The sequence below is a fragment of the Pristis pectinata genome, chromosome 15 (assembly GCF_009764475.1).
Source record: "Pristis pectinata isolate sPriPec2 chromosome 15, sPriPec2.1.pri, whole genome shotgun sequence".
Lineage (NCBI taxonomy): Eukaryota > Metazoa > Chordata > Chondrichthyes > Rhinopristiformes > Pristidae > Pristis > Pristis pectinata.
In genome coordinates, this window is record NC_067419.1 from 15,965,870 (window position 1) to 15,989,374 (window position 23,505).

Consider the following 23,505-nt stretch of genomic DNA (forward strand, 5'->3'; position numbering starts at 1 on the left):
CAATAAGGTGCAAGGTCACAACAAGGTAGATCGTGAGGTCATAGTCCATCTCATTGTACAAGGGAACCGTTCAATAGTCTTATCACAGTGGGATAGAAGCTGTCCTTAACTCTGGTGGTACGTGCCTTCAGGCTCCTGTATCTTCTACCCGATGGAAGGGGAGAGAAGAGAGAATGTCCCGGGTGGGTGGGGTCTTTGATTATGCTGGCTACTTCACCAAGACAACGAAAGGTAAAGACAGTCTTGACTCAGTGCTAGCACTCTGACCTCAGGGCCAGAAAGCTGTTAGTTTGACCCCTCCTAAGACATACAAGCAATTTACTCTGTCCCTTCAGTACAGCATTCAAGGTATGCTAGACATAAGGTGATATTTTCACAACACGATGCAAAACAAAAACTCAAGTGGACATCAAAAAAAATTCCACAATACTTTAAACAGCAGAGTTACTGCCATTGTAGTCATTTACCTTCAAGTAACGTCATTAAAAAATATATTACCAAAGTTCCTTGCAGCTGTATGCTTCCTAAATTACAATGATAATGACTTAAAAAAGAATTTTATTTGTATCAGATCATGAAATATATAATCTTCATTGTATATCAACCTAAAAACTTATAACAACATATGAAAAAGCTCGTCTAAGAGTACAGGACATTCACTGGGATGCTGCCTACATTAAAGTATGAGCTTTAAGAAGAGGTTGGACAGACTTGGGTTTTTTCTTCTCTGGATTATCAGAGGCCGAGGAGAGACCTGATAGAAGTTTATAATATTATGAGAGGCATAGATAGAGTAGATAGTCAGAGTCTCTCTCAGGGTAGAAATGTGGAGGGAGATGTGCGGGGCAAGTTTTTTTCCCCCACACATAGAGAGTGGTAGGTGCCTGGAATGGACAGCCAGGAATGGTGGTGGAAGCAGATACAATAATAGCATTTAAGAGGCATTTAGACAAACACATGAACATGAAGGGAATGGAAGGATATCAATCCTGTGCAGGCAGATGGGCTAGTTTCAATTGGCATCATGGTCAGCACAGATATCACGGGCCAAAGGGCCTGCTCCTGGCTGTACTGTTCGGTTCTAAGTGGAAAAACATCCAATCATCTAGCCACAGCTTTGCACAATTTAATATAAAAAGGTTTTTTTTCCTCTTATTCCAGCTACTGCACTCATTTTTACTATCATGGATAGCAAATAACAATAATCTATAAATTCAATCACGCACAACTCTTCTTTGGCAAACTGCAAATTGATCATGCTCAAGTAAAGGTCAACAGTAATTTAACTGCAGGAATAGATTGCCACAGGTAGAGGAAGATACCTATCCCTTCGCCAAGACAGCAAAGATATTTTAGTGCTGTTCATTGATCAAATAAGCTGTTTGGAGCCTCAGCAGATTAACATAACAATGGAAAACTGCGAGTGTGAAGGCAAAATTAAGATTCTGACCAAACATTCCCTCAAACCTTTCTTTCCATATACCCAAACCTTAACAATTACAACAGATCCCTGACTAGCCAGACATGGCTTTGCCAGTTGTGCTGCTCTCAGGGATAGTGCTGACTGACGTTGGGAACTTCCATGGGATAGGATTGTGAACTGTGACAGACAGACTGTTCTCCCATTCAGTTGCTACAGTGTGTGCAGAAATACTGCTTGTGCAGCATGTCTCTTTATATCAATTCCCACCCTGAATCAGCAAGTTTGCAATTGCACCACTGGGTTAAGATGTTCAGTTTTAATCAGTTGCTCCAGTCGCAGCACTGTGGTTGTTTGAATATCATTAACTCTTTCTATCAACCCGTTTTTGACACACCTCCAGAAAGATAGACTAAATCCTGGTAAATGGAATTAGTATAAATAGGTACTTGACGGTCAGCATGGACGTGGTGGTATGAAAGGGCTGATTCTGTGCTATATGACTGTAAGAAGATTTCCAGATCTCAACATTTTACAACCTGGACTAGGAACTTCCTGAAGTGATTCACCATTTCATGTTGGCATAATTTCCTAGATAATCAAGTACAACACTCCTTTAGAAACTTAGAAAAAGGGTAAACCATTCGTCTCTTCAAGCCTGCTCCACCCCTGCAATTATGACTCAATGTATTTATGCGGGCAAAGAAAGAAATTAGGCAAAGTTGTCCCAGATTGGACACTCCTGTAACAACCCCTACACAAAAACGGATTGGATAGAGACCCTTATAAACAACTCACCACTTCAGTACAGCCCCGGCACCGTGATCCTGCTGCCAAATGACAAAAGGCCCGAGTCCCAACCCTTAACATTCCTGGCATTGTCCCACTCTATCCTACGCCTCCAATCCAGCCCGACTCTAACATTTCTATCCCCTCACCTCCCTTTCAAATAACCCCAGTCCCAGACTACTTTTATCTCTATCCTCAAACATCTTCTTCCTTACAGCATTGGTCAGTGATTATCTCTGGACCAAAACTGGAACCAAAGCAGAACAAGATTTTAATAAATTTCAAAATTTGTTTTATAACATGTCGCAATAAAAGAAAGAAAAATCCATGTCAATTTATCATTAGTCATTTTCCCTAGCATTATTAATAATAGTGCTAGGGAAAATGAAATTGTGCACTAAAAAAAAATTAGCTCAATTTCCAAACTGTTTGCTTCATAACTGCAGTCTTCTAAAGTTACATTTATTCTGGACTTTTCTGTTAACCTTGGGAAAACACTTATTTAATGGAATGACAGGTTCCCTTCAACTTAGTGTCTGACCTTGAGAATGACCTAGTTTACAGGCACTTTGAATCTACTATATCGATTCCCTTCAAATGTGAAAACTCCAAATGGTGTAATACCCTCAGGTTTTTAATAATTTTCACTGCATCTTAATTGCAATGACATAGGTCCAAGAAAGTTTTACATTTCCCCCATATTACTGAAGCAAGTTTCTTTTTATTTATTCACTTTCAGGAATCTACATGTCAAGGTAGAGAAGTAAGTGGCAGAGAACTGGAGCTATGGGAAGGACTGAGTGTAGCTAGTTAAAAAAGTGATCAGGGAATCAGGGTCTACGTTGCATGACGCTGAGCCACTTTCTTGAACTACTGTAATCCTTCTCGCACTACTGTAATCCTTCTCGCAAAGGTACTCTCACAGTACTGTCAGAGATGGAGTTCCAGGATTTAAACCCAGCAAGAATGAAGGATACACATCCAAAAATGGTGTGCAATGTGGAGAACTTGCGGTTATGGTGTTCCCATGTGCCTGAAGCTCTTGTCCTTCTTGGTAGTTTGGGACGTGCCGTCAGAACGCACACAAGTCTTGGTGTCATCAAGCCAACTCCTCCGCCATCTAATCCATCCACAGGTACAGCTGCCCAGACAGACAGAAGAACCCTTCCTCCAGCAGCAGGGCAGCACTTTGACTGGAGGCAACTGTGTTCTCGTCTACAGAAAAGGTCCCAGCAAAAATAAAGGTATTTTGCTCAAAGTGATTGGGCTAATGCTCGCTGATGGGAGCTGGAACTTATTGCATCTTGTGGAATTTAAATACATCATTTGCATCACATGGTTTCACTTCCAAACTGACTGATCATCATTTACAGTTTATTCACCATGAAGTTCAATGGATGAGGAAAAAATACATTGCTAGAATCCTTCTTGGTATAAAATATAAATTGCGATAGATTTCAGTATAATGATGGATCAAATTCATTAGTTTGTGGAAAGCGTAAACTGGTGATGTGAAAAACCATATCTGAGGATGCAGAATGAAGAGTCTGGCAGCTGGAATCAAACAACCAAATTCCTTTTGAGTTAAGCCAATTCATGCAAGAATGGGGTTTGAAATTTCTTGTTAATGTGGTCAGGGCTCAAACCAATGATGCACAAAAGCACACGCAACAGAAATGTACAGAATATTTTCAGGATGAAGCAGATTTTTATAGCAATGCATAATTCACTGAGGGATACTTTAAACAATTCAAATGTTTTACAAATCACAGGCAATTTTACACAAAATTCAAATCTAGTTTTTCAGGAAAGAATACTTCAGCAAGAATTATTATGCTCTTCAAATCTGCTAAAGATGTGACAATATTTAACCCAAATCTGCCATAAAGGCCCAAACTAAACTGTGATATTGCTTGATTTAAGGATAGTAAATTGAGCTGTTAAAAGGACAAAAGGAGCTAGTGGTTCAAAGTGGAGGAGAAATTTCAAGAAATAAAAAATAGAATGATAGTAGAAGACATCAGTTACTCTAAGATGGCAGAGTTAAAAGAATGAGCAAGGGTAAAGAATTCCTAAAATGCCTACAGAAAGACTTTCTTCAGAGGCAAGCAGCATTCCTAGATCCAGACTGGGAATCTTAAGACCTTCATGGCTGACCAACAGAGGTTAAGAGAGAAATTAACAGTAAACTCAAAAGGGTGCCTCACAATTGTCAGGTATAATATATTTTCACCAGGTTTCTTGAACTGTAAGAGAATGACAGTACGAGAAAAGATTAGGAGGTAGCAAGAGGAAACAAAATTCTTTCATAAACTAGTAAAGAGCCAAGGAAAGGAATGGCAAGGCCAATTTGGATTATTTGTTAATAAGAGGAAAGTAGTTGTGTAACCATCTTTTCAGAATAATTTGGTGGATCATGATCCATTTATTTTTCTTTAAATGTACAGGTGTCACTACAAGGAACTGAGTCATCTATGAACTGCATGATCTAGGTACTGTAAGTAACTGCATTCTGAAAATAAATATTCCTTAAACTCTACAATCAATGTTGTTTAAAACTAGTAGTGAGCAAGCAGTTACTCATGTTGCATCACTGCAGTGAGCAGGTTTCAATAGCTTTTCCGTGACTCCTGCTCCAAAGCATTCTGCTGCTTCAGAAACCTCACAAACCAAGTTCCATTATGCTTTTAATTCCTGCAGGGTCTGTAGATGCCATACTACAGTTATAGCAGTCCAGAATTTTCCAAAGTCTCATGTAAAACTGCTGGTATTCATTGATATTACTCTAAGAGGCACTTCTGCAATGCCATTTATGCACATGTGCATCGAAATCCCAAAGTTGCATCCAGCTGTTTATAGTTAGCTTCCTGACTGCACTCTAATATTGGACTGCTCAAATACAGTAAGGGAATCCAATATTGCAACAATTCCTCCCACAATTTATAGTGGAAATTCACATAATCATACTGCAGCAGATATGATTTAGCCCACCATCCTGAAGGAGACAAGGATAACAACAGCAGAAGCTCTGAAACAACCCTTCAGTACCAGAAGCTAAAGGACAAATGCCTTTATTGCCAACTTGTTACCAGCTTTATTCACTACCCACCCCTCCCCCCCCCAATGAAGCAAGTGAGCATCAAATTTATTCCCTGCTCGAGTAACTTGACTTGTGAGGAATAGATCAAGTTTTGTGAGGTGATCGATGAAGGTACAGCTGTGATGTTGTCTACATGGATTTTAGTAAAGCAGTTGACAAGGTCCCTCATAGTATGTTCAACCAGAAGATTGAGATACATGGGATCCACAGTGACTTGGATGCTTGGATTCAGAATTGGCCCATAGAAGGCAGAGAGTAGTGTTCGATGGGACTTATTCTGGCTAGAGGTCCATGAGTAGTGAGGTTCTGCAGGAATCCATACTGGGACCTCTGCTGTTTGTGATATATGATTTGGATGAAAACATGGATGGTTGGGTTAATGTTTGCAGGTGATACAAAAATTGGTGGCATTGTGAATAGTGTAGAAGATTGCCAAAGGACACAGTGGGATATAGATCAGCTGCAGATATGGGCAGAGAAATGGCAGATGGAGTTTAATTCAACCAGGTGTGAGGGGTGTTGCACTTTGGGAGATCAAATGTAAAAGGGAAAATACACAGTTAATGGCATGACCCTTAACAGTGTTGATGAGCAGAGGGATCTTGGGGTCCAAGTCCATAGCTCCCTGAAACTGGCTGCACAGGTTGATAGGGTGGTAAAGGCAGCACTGGCATGCTTGCCTTTTGTTTTAAGTCAAGACAATGAGTTCAAGAGTCAGGAAGTTGTGTTGCAGCTTTATAAAACTCTGGTTAGGCCACATCTGGACTATTGCATTCAATTCTGGTTGCCCCATTATTGGAAGGATGTGGAGGCTTTGGAGAGGGTGCAGAAGAGGTTTACCAGGATGCTGCCTGGATTGGAGGGCATGTGCTATAAGGAGGTTGGACAAACTTGGGTTATTTTCTCTGAACCAGCTAAAGCTGAGGGGAGACCTGATAGAAGTTTATAAGATTGAGAGGCATAGATAGACAGCCAGTATCTTTTTCCTTGGGTTGAAATGTCAAATACTAGAGGGCATGCATTTAAGTTCAGAGGGGTAAGTTCAAAGGAGCTGTGGGGGGCAAGTTTCTTTAGATACACAAAGCGTGGTGGGTGCCTGGAATGTGCTGCCAGGGGGTGTAGTGGAGACAAGTGCAATTGAGATGTTTAAGAGGCTCTTAAATAAGCACATGAATATGCAAAGAATGGAGGATTTTGGATATCGTGTAGGCAGAAAAGAATAGTTTAGTTTGGCATCTAGTTTAATTAGTTCGGCACATCTTGGGCCAAAAGGCCTCCTCCTGTGCTGTACGGTTCTGTTCTAGTCAGCATAGTTCTTTTGAAGGAAAACAATACCCAAATAATGTGACTGAGGTATTTACAAGAGTAACAGGATTGTGATGCTATTTGAGATTTGTTTATATGAACATCCAAAAGGCATTCTGATTAAAAAATACCATAAGTACATTCAGAAAATGAGAGCATGTGGGATTAAAGGGGAACTAAGGGAACTAAGAAACTGAGAATTTCTTGTTGCACTGCATACCAGCAAAAATCTTGAAAATTGTATCTTTTCATGGAATTATGACAGCAAATGCCAACGACTCTGATGTCATTGTAAACAAAATCTAGTCACTCTCTCTGGTTAACAAAAAAGTATTTCCAAATACCAAAACAACAACTAACCAGCAGTAATCACTACTTGCTCTGAGTATGTTGAAGTGTTTCCTAATCTCATTTCAAAAAGGTTTGGCTCTAATAGTCAGCCCTGAGAGTCCCCAAGCAGTTGATCTAGGATAGGTGGAAAGAAGCCATTTTCTTGCAAACTTCAATCAAATCAACTCTCAATCCTTCAAAACCCAGGTAACGTCATCCTTGCTTGAATGATTTTTTCTTAGAATTTATTAAAGGTATTATTCTGATGATATACAAGCAAAACACTGACAACTCTGGAAATCCAAAAGTAAATTAAATATAAAATGGGGACAGTCCTCAAATTCCAAAATCCCATAATGATAACCACAGATGGGATGTTAACTATCAGAATAGGTAAGGAGGAACTAATGGATGTGATTTATTTCAATTGTCAGAAGGCTTTCAATAAAATGTGCCATACAAGAGGCTGTTAAACAAAAATAGAGCACATGTGATTGGGGATAAAACACTGACATGGATTGAGGATTGGTTATCAGACAACAGACAGAATGTAAGAATAAGGTCGTCTTTTTGGTTGAGAGGCTGTGATTAGTAGATTGCTGCAAGGGTAAGTGCTGGAGCCCCAGCTAATCACAATCAATGATTTGGATGAGGGGACCAAGAGTAATAAATCCAATTTTGCTGATGATACAAAGCTGGGTGGCAGTGCTCGCCGTGAGGATACAGCAAACAGTTTGCAGGAGGACATGGATGGATGACAACAATGTGGAATATAATGCAAAAAAAAGTTTAGTTGGATACTTCGCTGGAAAAAATAGAAAATGAGGTTTTTTCTCAAACGAGAGATTGAGAGGTGTTCACATTCAGAGGGGCCATAATGCCACAAGTCATGAGGAATTCAAGTTATCAGCAATGGTTAGGATTGCAAGTGGTATGCTGGCCTTTATGACTAGAGGGTTTTAAGCACAAAGAATAAAAACATCTTATTGAAAGTATAAAGGGCCCTTAGAATATTGCGCACTTCTAGTCTCCCTTCCCACAGAATGACATGCTTGCAATAGGAGTGCAAAGTAGATTAACCAGAATGGTTCCTGGGATGGGGGTGAATTACTCAATAAGGCCAGATGAAGTGACTGAGTCCATGCTCTTTAGAGTTTAAAAGAATAAGTGATGATGTTATTAAAACCCAAAATTCTTATGGCCTTGACCATGTAGAGGTAGGGACAAGGTTTAACTTGACCAGGATGCCTCAAACCAGGGGTTACAGTCTCAAAATTAAAAGGGAGACCATTCAGGAGTGAGGCAACAAGTAATTACCTCACGCAGAGTGAAGTGAACCTTGAGAATTCTCTACCCAAGAGAACCGTGGAGGCTCATACTTTGGGGATATTTAACATACAAATTAGAAGCAGGAATAGACCACTAGCTGATCTGACTCAGCATTACCATCTTCCCACTGTAAAATTTCACTCCACTACATCATCAACTAACTAACAACCTCGGCCGTAAACCTTTTTAAAGGCTGCTTTCACCACTCTTTGGAGGAAGATAGTTTCAAGGGTGACTTTTTATTTTCCTAGATACTCCCAAAAGAACAAATCTCCTCTTCACATTCACCCTGTGGAGAACCCCCCCGGAATCTTTGATGTTTCACTCAAGTCCCTTCTCTTTCTCCTAAATTCCAGCACACACTATAGCAAATGAAAATCATGAATGCTGGAAATCTGATAAAAGCAGAAAGTGTCCAGAGAGCATAGACCCAATCACTGTCATCTGGCTTCACTGAATAATTTCTGACAGACTACAAGAGTTGGGACTTTGTTACAGTTGTACAAAGAATTGGTTAGGCCCTGCTTGGAATATTGTGTGCAGTTACAGTTGCTACTTACTATAGAAAAAGTGTGGTAGCGCTAGGAAGAGTGCAAAAGAGATTCAAGAGGATGTTGCCTGGACTGGAGGGCTCGAGTTAAAGGAGAGAATGGATAGGCTAGAGCAAAGGCGGCTCAGAGATCACATGATAGAGAAATATAAAACTGAGGGGCATAAGGTAGGTAGCTAGAGTCTGTTTCCCATGGTAGGGGTTTCTAAAATTAGAGGGCATAGGTTTAAGGTGAAGAGGAGGTTTAAATTGAATCTGAGGGGTAAATTTTTCACACTGAGTAGTTGTTATCTGGAATGACCTGGCAGAGGAGGTGGTGGAGGCAAAAACAGTAACCACATTTAAGAGGCATCTGGACAGATACCTGAATAAGCAAGGCATAGAGAGATATAGAATTAATGTAGGCAAGTGGGATTAGTATAGATAAAATGATGGTCAGAATAGACAGTGAGCCGAAGGCCATGTCTCTATGCTGTACAACTCTACGACACACCAAAAGGTGAATTTCAAATAACCCATTCTTGAACTTAAAGCTATTCTTTTGAAAAAAAATTGTAGACTGATACATACTTTTAACTTAAACCAGCAAAACTGATGGAAACGTCAACCCATAAATACATATTCACTCATTAAAAAGATCTCAACTATTCACACACATTCGATCACAAGTGATATTTCCGATTGGCATGATTTCTGGTAGCATTTTCAATCAATATATAACTTTGAAACTACTCCATTCAAGTTTTTGAAAAAGAATCCTATACATTAACTTGTACAGCCTTCAATTATTGCTGGGGTTAGCTACCCAATTCTGATTTTGGACATTCTTTGGCCTCTTGTCCACCTACTTCAATTCCTTTATGCCAGCCCTTGCGACTGAGAAAAGTAAAGTCTCTGCATTTCTATTTGCAGAGGCCATCTCCATGCTCCAAATTCATACTCTTAATAGCATGTTGAGGATAGAATCCCCAGGCACAGAAAAGCATTTCTGATTTTCAGAACAACACTGCATCAATGGGACATTATCAGCTGAAAACTAACAGCAGTAGGAATCCTTTTTACCCCAACAACTTTCTTTCATGGATTCCCTGACTATTGAAATTATCTTGCCAGCTATCTGCCATTCCATTCCTCTCTGTTATTTCCCAAACTCTTCTTAATCTACACATCTTTCCAAAGTTTTTTTATCTGATTACTCTCCAATAGCTTCATTTGTAACCTGTGCACATCACTTCTGCAAAACTGACTTTAGCTCGATCCCCACCCAAGCACTTCACAGGTGATGCTATCTTTCCCGTGTGCATAGAACGCAACTTATTTACCTAATTCCCTTATTTGCCTTTTTTTTAAAAAATATAAAAGAAACAAAAAGTGCTCTTAACTAGTAATAGTCATAGTTGAAGAGGTCTTTGGAGTATTCCTTCCAGCAGGCGTTGGGCGCCTGTGCCCTTAATGAATTCACTCCCATTCCTGGGTCTCAGTCAAATGCAGTCTTGAGCCAAAATGGTTTTCGTAGCACTTAATAACCCATGGCTGACAGCAAGTTGCTGATCCTCTTGTGCTCTTTCAATCCAACATCAGCTCTTTAATTCCAGATCTTCCATTGGACCTCTGCCTGAAGGTGCCTCTAAAGCTGTTTCTTTTCCCTTGAGGAAAGCTGGAGTTTCCAATCCAATATGCTTGTGATTGATTATATCCTTGATCCATTGGACATTCTATTAAATCTGTCCTGGTTCTTCTTGACAAGAGTCTCTTACAGGTATCAGCCAAGTTGGACTTCAAGGACACATAATACCATAGATATTAAAGCAGGTCATAGGCTAGGTATTCCACAGCAAGTAACTCGCTTCCTGACACACCAAAGCTGTTTCTCCATCTACACATCAGGAGTCTGATGAAATATTCTCCACTTGCTGCGACAAGTGCAACTCTATCAACAAGCTTGACAATACCCAAGACAATGCAGTCTACATAACCAGCACCCCTCTTCCCACCCCACCCCCATCACCTTACACTTTTCCCTCCAAGTCATACACCACTCCTTCATTGATAGAGTCTAAATTTTGGAACTTCCTCTAACAGCACCGGGCAAGTACCTTCACCAAAATAACTGAAGCAGTTCAAAGTGAAGGCTCACCACCACTATCACCACCTCGTCATGGGAAAGTGGGGATGGGCTTTGCCAGCAGCATCCACATTCTAAAAAGTGGATAAAATAAATCTTTCTCATCTGATCTTGGTGTGTTCTATCCCTCTTCATTTTGAAGTTTCTGTTTTCCTATAATTAAAAAGTGCCTCTGAATACAAGCTACAACTGTTATTTCTTGGACAATCACTTCCTAAGTTTTAAAATAAGAAAGATAAAAACAAATAATACACTGGTCTACTCCTCCCCCTCACTCGTTTTTATGAATCAACACATTGTTTTACCTTTGGAATAATGTAATATACTTCATTCTCTTGCTAAAACAAGTGACTTCATTGCAGCAACAATATCTCATTGGTAATAGTGACTCTTTCAGATACAAAGTTTGTCTGAACAGAACAGAGAACAATACAAAGGATCAGACCCTTTGGCACGCCATTCCTGCACCGACCATGAAGCCAATCTAAAGTAATCCCATTGGCCAGCACATGGTGTGTATCGCTCCATTTCCTGCTGTTCATGTATCCGTTTAAATGCCTCTTGTAGCGGTTGCTACCGCGGAATAAAACAAGACTCTACTCGGAGGATTGCCAAACAGAACTGGTTTTTTTTCCCGCCTTGCGCGGGCCCTTTAAGGGAGAAAACTCCCGCCCAAAAAACCGGCAATGACGTAAGTCCTACGTCATCAGGACTTTCCCGCGCGCGGGTTCTCCCCGTCGCTCGGAAAGACGAGGCCCGCCGCCATCTTGGGCCTCGTCGCTCCGCCACCGCGCGACCCGACTGCCGGAGCCTTCTTTGGGGGCAGTGCGTATGCCGAGCAGGACCCAAGGCAGCTCGTCAACCCAGTTAGGACCCTTCAGGCGGGCCATCAAGGCCGATTTTAGATGGCGGTGAAAACGTTCCACCAACCCGTTTGATTGAGAATGGTAGGCCGTGGTGGTGTGCAGCTGCGTCCCTAGCAGGTTCGCTAATGCAGCCCAGAGACTGGAAGTGAATTGGGTGCCTCTGTCTGAAGTGATGTGGGCCGGAACGCCAAAACGTGAGACCCAAGTTGTGAGCAGGGCTCGGGCGCAGGAATCAGTTGTGATGTCAGTCGGGGGGTTGCCTCAGGCCACCTCGTGAACCGGTCCACGATAGTAAGGAGATACCGGGCTCCTCTTGAAACCGGCAGAGGGCCCACGAGGTCGACGTGTATGTGGTCGAACCTCCTACGGGTAGGCTCGAACTGCTGTGGTGGGACCTTGGTGTGTCGCTGGATTTTTGACATCTGGCAGTGCGGACAAGTCCTGGCCCACTCACTGACCTGTTTGCGTAGGCCATGCCAGACAAACTTGCTGGCGACCAGTCGGACAGTAGATCTGATGGACGGGTGCGCCAACCCATGTACCGAGTCAAAAACGCGTCTCCGCCAGGCTGCAGGGACTATAGGGCGGGGCTGACCAGTCGCAACGTCGCAAAGTAGGGTCCGCTGACCTGGACCAACCAAGAAATCTCGGAGCTGTAGACCCGAGACTGCGGTTCTGTAGCTGGGCAGTTCGTCGTCGGCTTGCTGTGCGTCAGCCAGGGCCGTGTAGTCGACACCCAAGGATAGGTTGTGGATGGTTGGTCTGGAAAGTGCATCAGCATCAACATTATCCTTTCCGGAGACATGTTGGATGTCAGTTGTGAACTCGGAAATGTAGGATAATTGTCTCTGCTGACGAGCTGACCAGGGATCGGAGACTTTGGAGAAGGCAAAGGACAGAGGCTTATGATCGGTGAAAGCGGTGAAAGGCCTGCCTTCTAGAAAGTATCGGAAATGCCGGACCGCCAGATACAGCGCTAGAAGTTCCCGATCAAAAGCGCTGTACTTCAGTTCGGGCGGTCTAAGGTGTTTGCTGAAAAATGCCAAGGGTTGCCAGTGGCCTTCGAGTAGCTGTTCCAGTACTCCACCCACCGCGGTGTTGGACGTGTCTACCGTGAGGGCAGTCAGGACGTCAGTCCTGGGGTGTACCAGCATCGTGGCGTCTGCCAGGGCGTCTTTGGCCTTAACGAAAGCAGCCGCAGCCTCGTCAGTCCAGATGATGTCCTTGCCCTTACCAGCCAGCAGCGAGAACAGAGGGCGCATGATACGGGCTGCTGCAGGGATGAAACGATGGTAAAAGTTGACCATCCCAAGGAATTCCTGTAGGCCTTTGACTGTGTTGGGGCGGGCAAAATGGCGGATAGCATCCACCTTGGCGGGTAGGGGTGTTGCCCCGTCGCTGGTGATTTTGTGGCCAAGGAAATTGATAGAGTCAAGTCCGAATTGGCACTTGGACGGGTTAATCGTGAGGCCGAAATCGCAGAGGCGGGAATACAGCTGGCGGAGGTGGGAAAGGTGTTCCTGGCGGTTACGGCTGGCGATCAGTATGTCGTCCAAGTAAATGAACACGAAGTCCAGGTCTCGGCCTACCGCGTCCATCAGCCGCTGGAAGGTCTGCGCGGCGTTCTTAAGGCCGAACGGCATCCGAAGGAATTCGAACAGGCCGAATGGGGTGATAATCGCAGTTTTGGGGACGTCATCCGGATGGACCGGGATTTGGTTGTATCCCCTAACGAGGTCCACTTTGGAAAAGATGCGGGCCCCGTGTAAGTTCGCTGCGAAGTCCTGGATGTGAGGGATGGGATAGCGGTCCGGGGTGGTGGCGTCATTCAGCCTGCGGTAGTCGCCGCAGGGCCTCCACCCTCCGGTGGCTTTGGGGACCATGTGCAGGGGGGAGGCCCAGGGGCTGTCTGACCTGCGAACAATCCCCAGCTCCTCCATGTGACGGAACTCTTCCTTTGCCAGGCAGAGCTTGTCTGGAGGTAATCGCCGTGCTCGGGCATGAAGGGGTGGCCCTGTGGTAATGATGTGGTGTCGTACCCCATGTGTGGGCCTAGAATTTGTAAACAAAGGTGCCAAAATCGATGGGAATTCGGCTAGGAGCTTGGTGAAATCGTCGCCAGAAAGGGAAATGGAGTCCAGGCGCGGGGCTGATTTCTCCCAGGGGATAGGTCCGGAGAGTGCTAGAGTGAACTAACCGCTTCCTTCGCAGGTCGACTAACAGGTTGTGGGCCCGAAGGAAATCGGCTCCTAGGAGTGGTCGGGCGACGGTGGCAAGGGTAAAGGTCCAGGTAAAACGGCTGCCGCCAAAGTGTAATTGAAGGGTACGGGTGCCAAAAGACCGTATCGTTGTACCGTTGGCGGCATTGAGTAGAGGACCTGGTGGCCTGTCACGAGTGTCGCGGCCTGTCGGGGGCAAAATACTGACCTCCGCTCCAGTATCAACGAGGAAATGCTGTCCAGATTTCTTGTCCTGAACGAAGAGGAGGCTCTGTCGGCGGCCAGCCGCCGTAGCCATCAGCGGCGGCTGGCCCTGGCGTTTCCCTGAAACTTGCAGGGTGGGCGGCATCGACGGGCCTCCGCACCCCACCTCTGATGGTAGAAGCACAGCTAGTCACCCGTGTCGTCGTCTGCGTTCCTGGGGCGTGGCTGCTCCGTTGCTGGGGCTGGGCGAGGCGAGCGTTGGGCTCGCGGCCTGGTGATTTGACTGACGGACGAACCGCTCTCGCGCTTGGCCCTCCACAGGACATCTGCCCGGGCGGCCACCTCACGGGGGTTGCTGAAGTCGGCGTCAGCTAACAACAAGTGGATGTCATCGGGGAGCTGTTCGAGGAAGGCCTGTTCGAACATCAGGCATGGCTTGTGTCCCTCGGCCAATGCCAGCATCTCATTCATTAGGGCGGATGGGGATCTGTCCCCCAGGCCATCCAGATGAAGCAGGCGGGCGGCGCGCTCACGACGGGAGAGGCCGAAGGTCCGGATCAAAAGGTCTTTGAAAGCCGGGTACTTATCTTCCTCCGGAGGCGACTGAATGAAGTCTCCAACCTGGGCGGCTGTCTCCTGGTCCAGAGAGCTAACCACATGGTAGTACTTCGTGGAGTCGGAGGTGATCTGCCGAAGGTGGAATTGCGCTTCGGCCTGGTCAAACCAGACGCTGGGCCGAAGTGTCCAAAAGGTGGGCAGCTTGAGGGCCACTGCGTTGGCTGCTGCGCTGTCGTCCATTTCGCAGGTCCAAAAGCCGTTTGGACCGTCGGGGTCACCAATGTAGCGGTTGCTACCGCGGAATAAAACAAGACTCACTCGGAGGATTGCCAAACAGAACTGGTTTTTTTCCCCGCCTTGCGCGGGCCCTTTAAGGGAGAAAACTCCCGCCCAAAAAACCGGCAATGACATAAGTCCTACGTCATCAGGACTTTCCCGCGCGCGGGTTCTCCCCGTCGCTCGGAAAGACGAGGCCCGCCGCCATCTTGGGCCTCGTCGCTCCGACGCCGGTTCGCCCGACTAGACGGTGAGTCGCCACACTCTTAAACATTGCTATTGTATCCAATTCTACCACCACCCCAACAACATATTACAGGCACCTATCATTCTCTGTGTAAAAAAAAACTTGCCTCACATTTTGTTTTATCTTCTACATAAAGTCAAAATATAATCTACGTATCCCGTTTCATAAAGCGCAAATCCAGCACAAACAAGACTTGAAAATGGGATGAAACAGCTGTTTAACAAAGATTTTTTTTAAAAATGCTTCAAGACTGTGCTGAGAGGATTAAATGGAATAGTTTACAAGGCACTACCCAAGTTTCTTATACATGACATCTTATTTAAGAAAAAAGGCTTCATTAAAAATTGTATAGCCCTTCTGAATGTGTAATGGAAAAACTTTCATAAGACACAGAAGACTATAGAGAATTAAAAGTTTTTAAACATAGAATCGATTTATCTGTGTATCACAAACTATATCTTTATAAAAATTGACCTGATGCTTTAAATCATCACTTTTACAACCAACCTAGATATCTTGCACTACTTCTGCACAAGTATTTTGAGCACACATTTAACTGTTCAGTGCCTATCAGCATCTACCTGTGAGTTTGATGTTTCTGGAACCCTCCTTCCAGTGGAATTCAAATTGCTCCCTGCCAGTTTACTTGTTGTTTGGAGGTTGATAGGGGCCATCTGTGGAGGATCTGTACTAGCTGTCTTCTGTCCATTAATGTGTGCAGTAACCATGGTGATGGGATTCTTCGATGGCACCACTGAAATTGCTATGCTCTGGTTAGGTGCCTTAATGAGTGAAATAGGTTTGGTACTCCCAACAGAACAACTTCTCACTGCAAGCTTCTGAAAAAGAACAAAGTTTCAGTTTTTTTAAAATTCAATTATGTACATTCAACAAATGAAAATAAAGGAAAAACGTTTACATTAGTTTACATGAATTTTACTAAGGTTACACAAAATCTCTCTTCTGGATTTATTACAGCCAAATAAAAGGAACAATAGAACTTTTTTTTTAAAGAAGACTTATTGCAGAAATTTGACCAAGACAATACAGTTAACTTAATGCCACCAAAATAAAGGGACACATTTAGAGCCCAATCAGTCTTCACTCAGCTATAGGGATAGAAAATGAAAAATATAATAACAGACAGTACTTGACATTAATAGAGGTCCAAATGATATACAGGTGGCACAGTGACTAGCACTTGATCCTGACCTCCGGTGAAATCCTTGTAGAGCTTGCATGTCCCCCATGATCACATGGGATTCATCTGGATACTCTGGCTTTCTCCTCATATTCCCCAAAGATAAACTGGTAAGTTAAAAGACTACTGTAAATTGCTCCTAGTGTAGGTGGATGATAGAAGAATCGGAGGGATTTGAGAGGCATACAATGGGAAAAAACACATTGATAGGAAATTAGTGGGAGAATGGGGCTGATGGGAATGCTCAGAGCCACCACAGACTCATTGGATCAAAAGGCTTCCTATGTCATATGGAAATAGGAGAATAAAATATATGAAAACAGATTATAATATGCAGCAGTGATTCAAACAAAAATTAAAATGATTAACCAACCTCCTAGCTTGTTTAACAGAAGGACTAGAATCTAAAAGGAAGTTGAACAATAAATATAGAAAGTCCTGGTCAGACTTTGCAATAAAGCTGAGCACTGCACCCAAGAAAGAAAACATTTCACCTTGTAAGGAATGCAATGCAAATGCCCCAGAATGTTACTGTGGCTCCAGTGATTACAATGTTAGAGGCTTCAATACTTGTCTATTCTTTGCAATATGGAAAGTTAGGGTGATTTGATAGCAATTTTAAGTTTTCAGAATAAAAAGTTTTTTCCCCCCTCTCAAACACCTTGGCAAGGCTGTGGGGAAGTTAAATTGCAGAAACACATTAAAGAACATCAATTAGCAGCCTTTGTTTCTATCTATAACACAACTTAAGCTGCCCCTCATGGAACCAGGTCCCTCTGAAAAGAAAGCAAGTTTCATTTTCAACACATAATATTACAGGAATAGAGCAATGTATACATGCTAGTTCTTTAGCAAAGAACAAAGTCTCTTGTTCTTTAGGAAAGACTAAAGCTTCTGATTAGTATGCTTTACCAATTCATTTAATGAAATCAGTTTTTTTAAAAATACAAATCAAGGAAACTTCCCATGAATTTTCAAAAAATTATATTTTAAAATATAGTTTATAGTGTGCTTTTATTTGAAAAATGGATTAATTCTTATTGCTTTGCAATCAGTTCAATTTTAAATTTGAATTTAGCAACAAATATAAATTTTTCTTTTAGCATACAAACTCCCTGCAAAGCATCTCTCACCCCTCACCCCAAATAAAATTCTTAATCATTCCAGCAGATGAGTGAAAATATTTTTCATTTTACTTGATTGAGTTGGGTATCATGTTGAGGCTGATATTCTATGAATTTTGACTATATGTTGTTCAAGTATAGAAAATCATTGTTAAGTATGTGGATAAACTTACTTAATGTAGGTTTAAATTAAAAGTAATCACTTGACAAATCCACTGAAATACAAAGCCATTAAATAGAAGTATATTAAAATGAAGTATCCATAGGAATAAAACCCAGACCCGGCCAGTCCCAGAGACTGTTCTGCCATTCTGTTAGGTCATGAATAATCTGTACTTCAAAGTTGTTTAATTGGCATGTCCTCTACATTCCTCCATACACACTCAAGATAAAGAGAATTATGTTCAGTCTTAAATTTTCAATTGAGACTACCTTTTGGGAGAAAGCACAAAAAAAATTCCTCATCCTTTATGAGAACAAATGGTTTCTAATATCATTCCAACATGGTTTAGCTGTAATTTTAAGATTGGGTCTCTTGATTTGGATGGCAACCAGAGGGAATGGTCTCTCTAAATATATTCTATATTTTAAATACCTTCATAAATCACCCCTCAGTTTTCCAAACTAAAAGGAATACAAACCAAGTTTAGATACCTTACCTTCATAATAAAAACCATGGAAATAGAAGCACTAGTAGGATATACAGCTTCAAGTCTGCTCTGCCATTTAATATGCCTATTCCTATAATTTGTCAGAAAGTCACATATTAAGAACAAATGTGTCAATAGGGAAAAAGGGGGTTAGGGACTAGACAGTTCGAACTCGAGAATTTCAGACTTGCAATCAATCAAATCAGGCTGGCAGGGTGAAAGGTAAGGTCCAAGGGATTCTACCTCTGTTCTGCTGGGCGTAGGTGGGGTGAGAGTAGAAGTTCAGGAAATGGAAAAGATGCAGGCAAGGGCTCCACCAACCACAGAAGAGGGAAAGCTAGGTTTCCTGAAAAAGGAGGACATTTCAGACGTCCTAAAACAGAAAGCCTCATCTTAATAACAGATGCGGCAGACATGGAGAAACTGAGAGCCCAGAATGGCATCCTTACAAGAGACAGGGTGTCGTCTAGGTAGCTATGGGAGTCAGTGGGTCTTTAGTAAATGTCATTGGATGGTTTGTCTCCTGAGATGGAGACAGAGATCAAGAAAGTGGAGAGGGGCGTCAGAAATAGCCCAAATTAATTTGACAGTGGGCTGCAAGTTAGACACAGATGCTGCTCGACCCACTGAGTCCCTCCAGCAGTTTGTTTTTTTTTGCTATTAGCATAAAAGTTGCTTTTGGAAAAGTCATATCCAACCTGGTTGAAGATACTTGTGCTTGCAGTGAATCTGCAATCTGCTGGAATCATAAATATTCCCACACGTTAAGGACTTGCTAAGAAAAAAAAATCTTAATATATAACCTTGTTTTGTGCTTAATATGATTTGCATTGGTTTTTAGTGATTTGTGTTTAGCAACATTCCAATCCCTTTGCTTTTCCATTATTACTTTCCTAACCATTCAAAAGAAATATTCAAAATACATTTTGCAAATAAAGCACCTATTTGTTATTAGGCAAGGATGCCGTTTCTATTTTACACCAATTCACATACCACAGTATGCACTACTTTCTGACTGTACCAGCAAAAGAAACCAGAGTTGTCATACCTAGTTTATAAATGAAATCAATGGGAGCAGGAATTTACTTGGGAACTCTGATAGATCAGAGAAAAACAAATGGAGTTCAATGTGAGGAAATGTGGCTTTGAGGAAAAACAAGCACTCCACTCTTGTATTGAGGTCTGAGTTCATTAGAAACTCGAAAAACTTGATCAGCTCGTGCCAGTAAGGTGGCATTTATAGGTCATCTTTTTGACCTTTCTAAAATGAAAAGATAATAAAAGCTTATCTTTTCCACTTAATTAAGTGAAAATTAGAGAATAGGCTCAAGGAATCAAATTTTTAATAAAGGGCCCAGTTTCCTTTAAACCTTACTTTAAATTAAATGATCAATGCACAAAATAGACTGAGACACTTTGGAAGTGAAAACACTGTAGTCAATGTAGAAACAAATGTATGCTGGAATGGAGAAATAAATATGTTAAATGGTCATCCTAGCTATAATTATTTTCATTCATTTCCAATCAGTGTATCACTAATAATTACTATAGCATTAATTACTTTTACTGCAACTGTTATTCAACATCAAATACTCTGACAGGCTGGCGTAGAAACAAACCTTTCAACTCTCATATGATGCTCATTAATGTGAAGATATTTAACTTCAAACAAAAGAGGAGTACTATAGTTTTCCTTTCTCATTAGACCATTCTCCACACAGACACAGTTTTATAGCTTGCATTAAAATTATATACAATTCACTTTAATTTCATCTATTAATTTTGACATACAATCACTACCCCAGATTCACTGAAAGTCAAATCCTAAACAAACTGATCCTTGTTCTTTTAACAGATCTTCTCAAAATCTCCTGCCTCTCATATCCAATTGGTTCCTTTATTTATAAAATGCTTTCTTTACCCATTTTATACATTAAGAATCACCAAAAATGCACAGAGAATGCTGCATAAATCAATTTGTTATTAAGTCATTCACCTGAAATTTTAAGTTGCATTGATATGAAGCAAGAGATTGAGAGGATTGAGCCAAATTCAGAATGGCTCCTATTTTTAACGAGGACAGCCTTATCTAAGAGCTTGAGTGACTGCTGAATCAGAATTATATAGATTGGTCCATAATTAGAAACTAGAACATAACTGTAAAACCTTAGGAGAGTGTACACCAGACTAAAAATGCTGGTTGCAATAGGGTCACCGAAGGGGTCCACAAGGATGCTCCCAAGTTGTCCTTTGACACTTGGCTGTTCTAAAAACAGCATGCAAAATTTCAGTACATCTATATAAGTGAAGACATTTTAAAATTATTTTCTTCTATATAATTGTATGACACTGAAAATTGACACCACACAAGTCTTCTTCATCAAGTATAAATTCATTTAAAGTAAAAACAAATTTATAAACAATATGTTTCTGAAGAGCTAAGACTTTTACTGCTGGTTTTGAGGAGTATCACAATCATACTGTTAAAATGGCAAAGCACTGCTTTTTTGGGAATGAAGTCATAACTCATCTCACAAAGTTAGATTGCGTTCTTCACCCACGTTAACTTAGCAAACAGAATTTTGGAAATACTGGAGAATAAAAAAGACATTTCTGGAAAAAACGTGCAACTTTGCTGGGAAATGTGTATCATCCTGGAAATATCTTCATTACCTCAATGTTATGAAACAATTTCAAGCTGAAGTATTTCTGTACTTAGAATGTCTAGACTGCTAACCTGTACCACCAAATCACTCACAAACTCTGGACAAGGAGTTTCCACATTTGGATTTCATAAGCATTGAATGCTCAAATTCCCTTCAGTGCAAAAAAGTAGCAACATCTCCTTCAATCCTGTACATTTGTCTCAAGGCTCAACAATATTTTGATTACCATTAGGGTGTTTTTCCCTCTACTCTGGAATCCATGGGAATTTGTGCTTGCCACCAACAGAGCCGTTCGGTGCAGTTAAACAAATCAATAAACACAAACAAGGAGTAAGCCACTCAACCCTTCAAGCCTACTTTGCTGTTCAACAAGATCATGGCTGTTCTAATTGCAATCTCAGCTCTGCATTCCTGTCTACCTTTACCTCCTCGCCCCCCACCCAAGTAATCTTTCATCCTTTTGCTTATCAACTATTTCCCACCCCCATAACAATAATCAAAGACTTGCACTTTGAGGAAGACACATAACCCTCAAAAAACTATCTCACCTATCTTAAACAGCTGACCATTTAGCTTTAAAACAGCAATCCTTAGTTCTGGATTCTCTAACAAGAGGAAACTTCCTCCCCACATTCATTCTATCTAGACCGTACAGAATTATGTATACCTCAATCATGCCCCCTCTCACCTTTCTAAACTTTGGCAGACAAATCTAGCCCGTCCAAACTTTCCTTACTCATCAATCTGCCCATTCCAGGTATTTACCTAGTAAACCTTCTATGAACTGTTTCCAATACCTTTATATCCTTAAATCAGGAGACTAATAGTACATACAGTTCCCTATATAACTGACATAACCTTACTGCTTACATATTGAAATACCCTCACAATAATCAATAATATCAGATGGAAAATTGGGTGGAGCATTGGCAGATGGAATTTAATCCCAATAAGTGCAAGGTGATGTATTTTGGGAAGTCAAATGGAGTAAGACATATACAGTATGCACTAAAAAATGTTGATGAATAGAGATACCTATGGATCCAAGTCCATAGTTCCCCAAAAGTGGCAACACAGGTTAATATGGTTGTGAAAAAAAGCATATGGCATGTTTGCCTAAACAGGTCAAGCCATATAAGAATTGGGATGACATGACACAACTTTACAAAACATTGTTTAGGCTGCACTTGGAGTACTGTGTGCAGTTCTGGTCACAACATTATAGGAAGGATGAGATTGCAGTGGACAAAGTGCAGCGGAGATTCAGCAGGATGTTGTCTGGATTGGAGCACTTTAGTTATGGGGAGGGATTGGATAGGCTGGGCTCGTTTTCCCTGGAGAGAAGAGGCTGAAGAGTGACCTAATAGAATATATCATTACAAGAGGGGATCTGAGGGGCAAGGTTTTTTTTTCCCCCTTACACTAAGACTGGTTGATATCTGGAATTTGCTGCCAGAGGTGGTGGAATCAGATCCAATAACTGTGTTCAAAGGGCAGTTACACTGACACTTAAATAAGCAAGGCATTGAAGGGTATGATCCTAATGTGTGCATTTGGCATTAGTGTAAATGGGCAAAAAGGTCGACACTGACGTTGGGGCTCAACGGCCCATTTCTGCACTGTACAACTCTTTCAATATTCTGTTAACTTTCCTAATTACTTGCTGTACCTGCATAACAGGCTTTTGCAAATCATTTATGAGGATAGCCAGATCTTTTTTTAAAAGGCTTTCCACAGTCCACTTCATTTGCCAGATCTTTACACACTATTTATGTCCCTTTGTGGCAACTTACTTTCCTATCTTTATGTCATTAGCATATTGTGCAAACATACTGCCTGTGCCTTCATCCAGATAATTTTATACAAATGGTGAAAATTTGAGGCCCTAACATCAATACTTATGGCATACCACTTGCTGCATCGTGCCAAACAGTAAACAACCCATTTATGCCTTGTTCCCAATACAAATGAATAAATCCATACCTAAATTTATTCCACCACTAACTATATAGTTAGCAAAATGTGCCATGGTATTTGACAGAGACATAATCAAACAAAGTCTGACAGACCAAAAAGATAATCAAGGCAGATGATACACACACACACACACACAAACAAAAGCCATGGAGCAGAATCAATGTTTCAGGACAATGACTTTTCATGAGCAATTGACCTGAAATGTTAACTGTTTTAGGTAATTCAACTCAAAAGGAACACTATTTTGTGTCAAGTTATTCTGAGTATGAATTAGAGTGGCAGTCTGGTACTTAACTACAGAATTTCTGATTAGCAAGTCCCTCCATGGGAAGTTGAGCAGCACATTCAAAGCAGCAGAATGATCATTTAAGTAACATTGCAGGAAATAAATATATGCAATACATTGCCAGTTTATTCTGACATTTTAGGCTCTTTGCTGTTCTAGTCAAGCCTTAAACAAAAGTTCAAAGGATCTATTTTCACCCAAAGGCTAACAAATCTGTCCTGCTATAAATCATTTAAAGACTAGAAATAAAGATGTGGCAGGAATGATTTACTTTAGTTCCATT

General features: G+C 41.7%; 1 protein-coding gene across 2 annotated transcripts in view; it reads right to left on the reverse strand.

The window, feature by feature from the left end:
- The window catches only part of phf21b (PHD finger protein 21B), a 106,332-nt gene that overhangs the window by 53,405 nt on the left and 29,422 nt on the right, over window positions 1-23,505 (reverse strand). For both annotated transcript variants that reach the window (XM_052030789.1, XM_052030790.1), the window contains one exon: window positions 15,900-16,157. In XM_052030789.1, the coding sequence (XP_051886749.1) occupies window positions 15,900-16,157 (258 nt within the window). The remainder of the gene's footprint in view (window positions 1-15,899; window positions 16,158-23,505) is intronic.